The 11,303-nt window shown below is 39.0% G+C and overlaps 1 protein-coding gene across 3 annotated transcripts; it reads right to left on the bottom strand.

Moving 5' to 3' along the window:
• Positions 1-447: 447 nt before the first annotated feature.
• Positions 448-10,133, bottom strand: LOC134800772 (zinc finger protein 543-like). 3 transcript variants are annotated; one of them, XR_010145560.1, is made up of 7 exons: positions 8,544-10,133; positions 8,058-8,187; positions 4,184-4,249; positions 3,064-3,126; positions 2,234-2,562; positions 1,799-1,858; positions 1,214-1,276 (listed from the first exon to the last, which is right to left on the bottom strand). XR_010145560.1 is itself a non-coding variant. In XM_063773320.1 (6 exons), the coding sequence occupies exons 1-6, from the start codon at positions 8,670-8,672 to the stop codon at positions 654-656; spliced, it is 1,071 nt and encodes a 356-aa protein (XP_063629390.1). In that variant the 5' UTR covers positions 8,673-8,929; the 3' UTR covers positions 448-653. The 3 variants fall into 3 exon arrangements, 2 of the variants coding, with proteins under 2 accessions (XP_063629390.1, XP_063629392.1); XM_063773320.1 differs by lacking the exon at positions 2,234-2,562 and having other exon boundaries at positions 448-1,276; positions 8,544-8,929; XM_063773322.1 differs by lacking the exons at positions 1,214-1,276; positions 1,799-1,858 and having other exon boundaries at positions 1,865-2,562.
• Between the last annotated feature and the right edge of the window lie 1,170 nt (positions 10,134-11,303).

The following is an 11,303-nucleotide window of genomic DNA, read 5'->3' as shown; positions in this document are numbered from 1 at the left end:
ATGCTGACTATGACTTAATTTGTCTAATTATTCATGTTAGAAGTTAGACCAGGAAAAGTCTGCAGAGATTTTGGTAGTCCACGAAGTGCAAGTGTTATTTTAAACGTCAAACTTCTATGAAAATATGACGTATAACACTTGCACAGCGTGGGCTATCAAAATCGCTGCAGACTTTTCTTGGTCTAACAGTAAGCTTAGCGTTGTGAATACGCTTGTTTTGTTAAATCTTGTATTATCGAATCCAAAGCTGTTTCGGTCGCCCTTTGGCTGGCCTAGCATCTGTATAGGAAAAAATGTAATGATAATGACATACAATGAAAATACACTATATTTATTACACAATTTATTTGACTTTAATAAAAACGTAGACAACTCTAACAGACCTGGACGCCACTCGCTCGTTCTGCGCGACACACGCCGGCACGACACCGGGAACACATCGTGCACGCGCGTGCAAGGGAACCACGACACACACATCACACAGCCCACACCCGGCACATGCTCCACCGGTAACTAGCGGATTCGGGGACCAATCCCATAGTAAAAGTTGCTCAGTATAATCCCAAAACCTCGCTGGCAACGGGAATGTCGTTATTTTTTAGCCGCCCTGTATACGGTAGGAATCATTTGATGTGTTTGTATTGCATTTGCAATCACAGTAACTTTACAGGCTTCTCAACATGTTTCAACTGATGTCTGTGTAGGTTTGATTTCTGCCTGCACTCGTAGCCACAATCGCTACATTTAAATGGCTTCGCCCCAGTATGTATCATTTGGTGTTTGTTTAAACTCGACTTATCACTGCATTTGAAATCACAATGACTACATGAATAAGGTTTTTCACCGGTGTGTATCATCTGATGCCTTAGTAGGTGTCCTTTCTGCCTACAGTCGTAGTTACAATCGCTACATTTAAATTTCTTTGGTTCGTTTGTATGCGTCAAAAGATGTTTTCGTATGGTCGATTTATGACTGCATTTGAAATCACAGTAACTACATGTGTATGGTTTGTCCCCGGTGTGTCTCCTCTCGTGAGCACGTAAGTTTGATCTTCGAATGGAGTTGTAATCGCAATGGCTACACTTATACAGCTTCTCACTAGTATGTATCTGATGTTGTCCGGACGATAAGTGTTTGTGTTGTATGTGTTTCCTCAAAGTGTACTTCTTTCTGTAATGTTTGCCACAGTCTTCACAGGCGTATAGTTTTTCTCCACTGTGCATCGGCATGCTTCTTTCAAGGGTGCGAGAACACCCGGGACCCGCCTCCGCCATCACTGGACACACAAAAAAATGAGATGACCCCTCTGGTTATAATGGATAAGTAGTACTTTACAAGAAAGAAAGGATGAAACATGACTTCTAAACCTTAACATAAGTTACTATACTAACATATTTATACTCGAACAAGAATAAATAAATACAGGGCGTTTTTTGAACGAATAGCCATATTGTACGCGGTGATTAGGTAGCCCATACTGAACAACTTTTTGTATGGGACCAACTCCGAAATCACAAAAAATTTTTTGGTCGTTTCATACATTTTGGTCGAGTTTCGACGATATCGACGTTTTCTATGGGAAGGCCAAATTATTTATGGGATTTCGGGGTTGGTCCCATAGAAAAAGTTGTTCAGTATCACCTACCTAACCACCTTGCACAATATGGCTAGTTGTTCAAAAAACGCCCTGTTCAAAAAACGCCGCTTCTGAAAGATACATAAGACTATCCTGTTCGGTCACTTCTGAAGTTCTGACCCCTCATGCCAGATGTGACGCCAGTGTGAACTGTGAACTCACCTGACCCCGAATCACTCGGCACATCATCACACGGCTCCGACTTTATTAGAGGGTCTTCATCTGTAACGATACACGCTTTATACTAAACTAGCTTTTGCCCGCGACTTCGTCTGCGTGGAATTAGTGACAGCAGCTAAAGTAGGTATAGCACCTGGATAATGAAATGAATGAAATGAAATAAAAATCAATTCGCATTGCTTACTTCAATTATTAGGCAATGCATTAACTCTTTCAATTCCACCCCCCTTTGCACTCTCTTCAGAGATGATTTCCGACATAAAAACTATCCTATGTCCTTCCCCGGGACTCAAACTATTTCTATACCAAATTTCAACTAAATTGGTTCAGCGGCTTAAGCGTGAAGAGGTAACAGAGAGACAGACAGACAGACACACATTGGCCTTTATAATATTAGTATGGATTAGTATGGATTACATCGAGTGCCCCGGGACCCGGGTATGTCCTTAAACTACGTCCAAGACCACCGGTGGACGGGCAGCAGCGTCCCTCAAATTCGGTGTACTCGACTGCGATCGCCAACCCGCCTGCCAAGCGTGGCGATTATGGCATTCACCCCCCCAAAGGGGGAGGCCTATGTTCAGCAGTGGACATCTTATGGCTGAGATGATGATGACATCGTGTGCGCTTCTGGCCGAAGGGTATGTTAGTGGTTCCGGGGCAAACTGCCGAATCCGAAACAAAAGCACAAGTTCTACGGAGTCACTTTGGAGGGCAATTTCACCCAAAAGGTTGAGTTTGGGCAGCTAAAACAAAATACGTGTCTGTTATTTTGGACTACTCTATAATATGTATATAAAAAACCGGACAAGTGCGAATCGGACTAGCCCACCGAGGGTTCCGTACTTTTTAGTATTTGTTGTTATAGCGGCAACAGAAATACATCATCTGTAAAAATTTCAACTGCCTAGCTATCACGGTTCATGAGATACAGCCTGGTGACAGACGGACGGATGGACGGACGGACAGCGGAGTCATAGTAATAGGGTCCCGTTTTTACTCTCTGGGTACGGAACCCTAAAAATAAATCAATTCGGAGCCGGACAGTTGGGTACCTTTCCTTGTAAGTTGCTTCCTAAAGATTTCCTTATATGTACACTCGCCATCAGATATATCGGAGCGGCCAAGGTGCTCAAAAATATCTGAACACACGCTCTAACACCTTGACAATAGAGGCGCGTTCAGATATTTGTGAGCACGTTGGCCGCTCCGATATATCTGATGGGGACTGTATGACGGGAACTTACCCAACACTTTTCCCGTCTCATCTTCATCAAGCGTATCCAACTCCAACTTTATGGGCACTTCGTCTGAAGCAAAAGTGCAATAGGGTTGTTGACACATGTTGAATTGTATAACTAAATCCAGTTAAATAGATAGAAAATGAGCAATTTATCACAACAAATTGGCAACTAAAAAAATATATGGGAATAATAAAAAAAATACAAGACCTCGAAGTATCATAATTTTTTTTTTTATTCAACTTAAAATAAATAAACACATAGGATAAAAATAATGGTACCATTCGATTCCTTACATTTTATTAAAAAAATATTGTATGCCAACTATATACATAAAGGCAATATTTCACCGACAAAATCGCAATTTCCTTGTTTTCCATACATCGAAAGTATCGAAACGGCCTCTAACGTTACATCGTGACGTCACGATGTATTGCCATTTTAGAAGCGTTTCGTGACTAAAGTGCGGGTGCCAGACTTTGACCATCATATGTGACTTTTGTATTGCTTTAAGACAATGGGTCCCATACAGACATTTGATCCTCAAAACAAACCTGATCAATTGATGCCATTCATAAAAAAATGTCAAATACCCTATTATATGAATACAAGGACATGTCAGTCACATGCATCCAATTCAACCTATCTCTTGACATGTTTTCGGATAATTTCGGTAATTGGGTAGTCCTGAAAATCATTTAAAAATCACTCATATTCCGTTGTGATAAGAGACCCCTTTTGGAACTATCCAGTTTTTAGTATTTTTCCTTTCAGAATTACCCGACTTAACAATAGAGTAGTTCAGATATTTTTGAGCACCCAAGCTGCTCCAATATATCTGATGGTGACCGTGCATTAACCAACTGGATATCCAACCAAATTATACAAACACATGTTTAAAGCAATTTTTCTTCATCACTACACCTTATAAAACAAAGTCCCCCGCCGCGTCTGTCTGTGTGATTTTATATTTGTATGTTTGTTCGCGATAAACTCAAAAACTACTAAACGGATTTTCATACGGTTTGCACCTATCAGTAGAATGATTATGGAGGATGGTTTGGGTGTATAATTAGCTAACCTGTGCGAAGCCGGGGCGGGTCGCTAGTAAGAAATAAGCACTTACATAACGCATCGGAGACAGGGTCTTCATCCGCATCATCAGCCAGCTCACTTTTGACCGTAGACTCCTCTGAACAACACATGCAATATCACAGTTAGAATTATTTTACTCTCTTGCTAAAATATTATGTGAGATTTAAAAATAGAAAATAAGTACGCTTATTAGAAAGTGATCGGAAAGAGGTCTTATGCCCTTATTCATAAACGCACTACAAACCCCAATTAGATAATAATAGTTTGTCCTTATCTGTCATTTTGAATTATGTATTTGTAAGAAAGGGATAAAACATAATTTAACTAAATCAGTCCCATAAAGTTTTATGAATAAATAAATGAATAAATAAATATTATAGGACATTCTTACACAGATTGACCAAGTCCCCCAGTAAGCTCAAGAAGGCTTGTGTTGGATCATTACTCAGACAACGATATATATAATATAATAAAATAATAAAATAATAAAATAGCCTTTTATTTCTTGCAATTATGACATTTTAGAATAGTTTTTAAAGTTAATATTTAGCAAGAACCCCGTCTTCGCAGGTGAAGGCCTCCTCCAGAGTTTTCCACTCATCTCTATCTTGAGCTATTTGCATCCAGTTTTGACCAGCGATATTTTTTATTTCGTCTTCCCATCTAGTCACAGGTTTTCCTATACCCCGTTTTCCTAGTGGCCCTTTCCATGACGTCACATTTTTGGTCCAACGCTGGTCCGGTATCCGTGATACATGTCCCGCCCACTTCCATTTCAGTTGTTTGGCGTGTCTAAGCGCGTCTTTGGCCTTTGTTAAGTTTCTTATCTTTGTATGTCTTATTTTTTGGATTTTTTTGATGCCGACCATACTACGCTCCATTCCCCTTTGACAAGTTCTTATTTTGTCTTTGACTTTTTTTGTGAACTTCCATGTTTGGCATCCGTAAGTTAGGCCTGGTAGTAGACACGAGTTCATAATTCTAGTTTTTAAGGTTATGGGCATGTTACTCTTGAAGATTTCTTTCAATTTCCAGTACTTGTTCCACGTGCTTTGTATTCTCCTTTCGATTTCCAGTTCATTATTTTTCTTGTTGAAACTTATTTGCTTGCCGAGGTATATATATTGTTCAATATAGTTTAAGGGCTTGTTGCCTACTGTTATTGTTTTCTCTGTACTGTTTGTCATTATCATAGTTTTAGCCAGGTTCATTTCAAGTCCTACTTTGAGACTTGCTCTATGTAGAGCTTCCATCATAATTTGAAGTTGCGATCCCGTTTCAGCCAGTACGACGAGGTCGTCTGCAAAACGGAGGTGGCTTAAATATTTGCCTTTTATATTTATACCGTAGTGCTTCCAGTCTAGTTGTCCCATAATTAACTCTAGGATGGCTATAAATATTTTAGGGGATAGAGGATCTCCCTGTCTTACGCCTCTTTTTATGGGGAAACTCGAACCCGTCGTTTCTAGTCTTACTCTACCTGTGCTGTTTTTGTAGAGGCTCTTGAGGAGTTCTATGTACTGGTGTTCTACTCCTTGGTTCCCAAGAGCTTCCCATATGCTTGTGTGTGAAACCGTATCAAAAGCTTTTTGGTAGTCTACGTAGGCAATGTAGAGCGGTCTCCGTTTCTCTTGGTATTTCTCTATAAGTAGTTCCAGTGTATGTATGTGGTCGGTGGTAGAAAACCCTTTCCGGAAGCCCGCTTGCTCTATAGGTTGGTATGATTCTAGAGTTGGACTTATTCGTTGATTAATAATTATAGAGAAAAGCTTGTACACGGCTGACAGCAAGCTTATCGGTCTGTAGTTGGAAATATCTTTTGGGTCTCCTTTATATTAAAATAATGTTTGATTCGGTCCATTGAGAGGGTATTTCTGATGTTCTTAGTATTAGGTTAAACAGATTTGCTAGGGGCAGAGCTAATATTGTTTGGCCTGTCTTTAATGCTTCGTTGGTCACTTGGTCTGACCCTGGGCTTTTATCTCTTTTTAGACTGGTTATCGCCTGTATAACTTCTAGTTCTGTGATTTCTTTAACTTCTTGTTTATTTTGTGACTGTATAGGTTCTTGGGTATTATTTTCCATGGCAGACTTTTCACTGTATAGATCTCTGTAGAATCTGGTTGCCACCTCTATGATCTCTGTGCGGTTGTGTAGAGTTTTTCCAGAAGAATTTAGCCCCTCTATCCATGCTTTGCTTGTTGTCAGTTCCTTATAGGCTTTTTTTGTGCTTCCTGACTGCTCTAAGTGTTTTGTTATTGTATTTTGTCTGTGCTTAGCATAGTCAATCCTGATGTATTTATTAATTAGTTTATATAAGGCTGCAAGTTCGTTCTTTTCACTCCGGGATCTGTTTTTTATTTTATGTAGTTCTCTTCTTCGGTTCATTAGTTGTATGGTACGTGGGGATAGTATTTGATTCATTTTCGGTTCGGAATTTGTTGTAAGTGCTTCTCGTAAGCTTTCAGTGATTGTGTTGATGATTATGTTGTACTGAGTTTGTACACTTATATCTTTATGCTGGTTCGGTTGGTTTGCTATATGGGACGTAAGTCGCTCTCTAAATATGTGTACTTCACTTTCTTTCTTTAATGTTGCTATTTGATTGTTCTTGTAGTTTGCTCTACTTTTTTTAATATTTTTAAAGAGTAGTGTTGCTCGTACTGGTCTGTGGTCTGACGGATAGTCGATGTTCAAGACTTCTATATTTTGGAATAAATCTGGGCGGTTGGATAGGATAAAGTCTATTTCGTTTTTATGTTCCTTGTTGGGTGAGCACCATGTCCATCTGCGGTTTGTTTTTTTCTTGTAGAAGGTGTTTAATATGGATAGTTTGTTTTCTGTTGCAAAGTCGATGAGTTTCTGGCCTCGGTTATTCCTATCTCCATAGCCATAACATTTCATTATCAGGTATTCGCTTTGCTTTGGTTGGCCTATCTTCGCATTGAAGTCGCCCATTAAAATATAGTCCTTATGTGCATCTTCTATTGCTTGAATAATTGTTTCATAGAAAAGTGTAATCTCTTCTTCTTTGGCAGACTCTGTAGGTGCATATACTTGTATTACTGAGATTTTTTTTCCCATAAAGTTAAGGTTCAGTCTAGCTACCCGTTCTGTAAGTCCGGTGTAGCTTTCTATATATGGCTTCATAGATTTCCTTAATACGAACCCCACTCCATACCTGCCGGGTGTCTGGCCTGTGTAGCATAGTATGTGGTCTTTGTGTTCTTCTATATTAGTCCCAAGGCGCCTCATTTCTGATATTCCCATTATATCACATTTCACTGATTTCATAACTTCAGTTAATTCTATAAAGCGTTCATAGGATGAGAGAGTCCTGACGTTATAGGTTATTATGTTCAATTGGTTTTCATGGTTGTGTTCTGCACTTTTTGATTCACTGCTATGAGAATTTTTGAATATATTGTTATTTTTAATTTTGGTTGTTTGTAGTTTTAGTTTTAGACTTGCTGGAGGGTGTTGGTCTGACGTCCCACGGGGACCAGCCGGGTATAATATATAAATACTTAAATACATAGAAAACAACCATGACTTAGGAACAAATATCTGTGACATCACACAAATAAATGCCCTTACTGGGATTCAAACCCAGGGCCATCGGCTTCACTGGCAGGGTCACTACCCACTAGGCCAGACCGGTCGTCAAAAAATGAATAAGAGGGTTAGAATGTATTGGTTCCCTTATATTCAACAACTCTTCTCTTTCCGCACTCAAATTATAAATCCACACTGTGTTCACTCAATTTCAACCAAATAAAAAAAAAGGTCCAAGTCGTGACATACCAGAAGGTTAAGGAGTTGGCAGAGGAACAGACGAGTTGGAGATTGCTCCATCGACAAGAGCACAGCTCTAAAATATAAATTAGTGTTCAGTAAAAACTGACCTTTAACTAGCAGTGCCTCCTGCAGAAGCAACTGGCTGTTTTGCACTTGCAGCTTGAAGTCGCTCGCGCCTCGCAGGCGGCCCACGCACGCCGAGCAGATGCCACACGAGTCCGAGCCGCCTAGTGCCAGCTGCAAACCATAAATTTACATACTAACTAGTATAAATTAAAGGCCATTTGCCACGGTTCATGGGAGCCTGGGGTCCGCTTGACAACTAATCCCAAGAATTGACGTAGGCACTAGTTTTTACGAAAGCGACTGCCATCTGACCTTCCAACCCTTTCCTTGAATGTACACGAATATTTTATTTGTGCAGGTGTACAAGAAGCAGCAGAAGTTGCTTAGCGGGCAAGGTGTTCAAAATTACCTTGACGCGCTCTTATTCTCTTAACAATAAAGTCGCGTCAAGATAATTTTGAACACCTGGCCCGCTTAGCAACTACTGCTGCTGACTGTACCTACATTAACCAGATTGTCGTACTTACATGTATATCGAAGCACTCTTTGATCATGTCGGCATATATCTCCGTTCTGCCGAGATGTGTGTACGGCGTCGTCAGGTTCTTGTCCGGAGGACACCGCAGGCAGCAGCGACACGCGTACATCACGTCCATCACGGCAACCGCTATGTTGTTTGTGTGCTCGCTAATCCCTACAAGTAGCCCTTCGTCTGGCAAATTTCCACGACGGAAATGTGTATATGAAATAACAATTTTATTAACAGAAAGTTCACCTTCTAACCACTCTAAGCAAGTGATATAGCCATCTGAAGGGAATGTATATATCAAAAGTAAATAAAACAAAATTGATCGTGACTTTGTTTCGTGGTTGATTTGTTTTTTGATAAACAAATTAGGTAACAAAACAAAGTAACCTCACCTCAAATCCTAAAAATACATACTTGACATTGACAGATACCACACCACAGACATGATATATTAAGTATTAGGCCCCATAAACACGAGAGCTTTTTCAACGCACGTTAAAAAAGCGCTTGAATCCGTCCACATGGGGCCCCATACATTCCACGACACTTCTCTGGATATATTTATTATACAACTCTTTGCTCTTCTCTTTCCGCACAGACTCTATAGGAAGATAAAGAAATTTCAATGTACGTTTTTTTGAGATTTTATTGTAGTTAGTTTGAGCAACGCACCCTTTTCCTAGGCCCCATACGCACGACAGCTTAAAAAGCGTTGCGTTAAAACCCGACGTTGGCGCTTTTTTACCGTTTCCAATATTTGTGTTCATATGAACGCTTAAAAATCACTTGTGAGTCGTACTGCCACGTACGCATCTCAGCAAAGCCATACTTTATTTGCTATTACGACGTATTATTTGAATATAGCTTGAATATTTCAGGAATTTGTAAGCATAAGTTGACATTTTTAAGGTGAAACTAATAATAATCTTGACGATTGACACCAAAAATTGACACTTGACAGCCAACTGACAGCAGCGCCGGCGCTTTTTCAACGCTTGTGAGAACAGATACACGGATTTCCGTATGGTCTATTCAATTTGACGCCAACGCTCAACGCCGAAAATCGAACAGTGCTCGATAAAAAAGCGCCGCGCTTAAAAACCGCCTTCGTGTGAATACATACATGGTTATCCATTTGTGTCATTCAAACGCTTTATAATATTAGGTCCTTACCTATGAAATTGGCGTTTTTGTTCATAGATATAAGTCTGATCCTAGTTTTTTATTTTTTTACAAAAGTACATACACAATTACAATAAAACTACAATATGATTTCGCCAAACTGCTTGACAGCAATTAATTGTTATTTTTTATTGTTAAGTGTTCAGAATTAAGCCTTGAAAATAGGTCTTTTCATGTGCTGTCGGTTCGAGTATTAAAATTACTTATATTTTTCTAATGGTACCAATTTTCAAGAAATGGAGATATTGAAAACATACCTTAAAGGTGTCAAAAATTACTGGAAAAATTTTGTTTGGTTTGAATTAGCCATCAAAAAAATATCCGCAATATTAATTGTATGGAAATTCGTGTTTCGTTGAAATTCTCTGAACAAAACGCCAATTTCATAGGTAATGACCTAATATTAACGCGCGTTGAAAAAGCTGCCGTGCGAACGGGGCCTTTATTACGGTATGTCAATGTCACTACCTACCACGGACCTAGAGAGTAAACCGGATAGTGTACATTATTCAAAAAGTGTGTCCACATGAGAAGTCAAGGTGGGCCGTTGCATCTCTTTCTAATTAGGGTGACCATAAGTCATATTTGTATGTGGGATATTAGGATAACATTGAATATATAGTTTGGCCAGGATCTTTTTCTTATTCGTGCATAGTTATATTAGTTATAAAGAATCATACTGTATTTTCGCTGTACTAGCATTATGGCCTAAAAAGGGATAGATATAGTTTTTTTTTCTCTTCTGTACAACGCTTCACACAACCTTAGGTACTTAATTTAGTTGTTCTAAAAACTGTTATTAATAGGCGTAGATGCTGGACCACGAACATGGTCAATCCTCAGGAAGGTGGTCCGCCGTAACGTCTGTCAAGAATACAGGTATGAGTGAGAGAGATAGAGAGACAGATATGCTGACAGAACCATGAGAACCAGAGGGTCTACCGCGAACCACGTTCGACGTGTCGCCCCTCTGTCACACTTACTTACGAAAGTGCTACAAAGAGGCAACACGTCGAAAGTCAGTAAATTACCATAAAGTTCTATTTTTCTTTTATTACAATATGTTTTTTTATTATTATAACAATATACTTATAAATGTGTCTGTAATGTTTAAGGATTATTTATTTTGTATTGGCTCTCATTTCACCAATTTAAACATGCCGAAATAAATACATACCTATTCATATAAACTTACTTTTAAGTACGTAATAAGAATTGTGTGTTCTCATCGTGCCGACATCATGGTCACCCTAATGAGTTTGACAATGTTGACTTGTATTTTTATCGCAAAATGTAATAATTGTGGCTTCCTTGTGAAACAATATTCCAGAATTAGAAATTCTTTCACTCCTACAACCTTTAACGCAACATTTATTCACCATTTTTAAGAAATTTTTCATTCACGTGGTTTGATAACATGTCATCACACGTTAGGGATACCAATTAATATTCAAAGTTACTACAATGTCTACCATATCAAAATTAATGTTTTTTTTGTTGTGCACATGCTTGGTTAAATCAGTTAATAATATTGACATTATAATTATTTACAAATTTCTTAAAAGATATCAGAACC

Source organism: Cydia splendana, chromosome 20, assembly GCF_910591565.1.
Source record: "Cydia splendana chromosome 20, ilCydSple1.2, whole genome shotgun sequence".
Classification (NCBI taxonomy): Eukaryota; Metazoa; Arthropoda; class Insecta; order Lepidoptera; family Tortricidae; genus Cydia; species Cydia splendana.
This window is presented reverse-complemented; position numbering and strand designations above follow the sequence as displayed.

Coding starts and splice junctions, on each gene's coding strand:
- LOC134800772 (XM_063773320.1), bottom strand. CDS start 8,672: ATGGACGTGATGTACGCGTGTCGCTGCTGCCTGCGGTGTCCTCCGGAC. Junction 8,188..8,543: donor AAGAGTGCTTCGATATACAT/GTAAGTACGACA, acceptor TATGGTTTGCAG/CTGGCACTAGGCGGCTCGGA. Junction 4,250..8,057: donor GGAGGCACTGCTAGTTAAAG/GTCAGTTTTTAC, acceptor TGTGTTGTTCAG/AGGAGTCTACGGTCAAAAGT.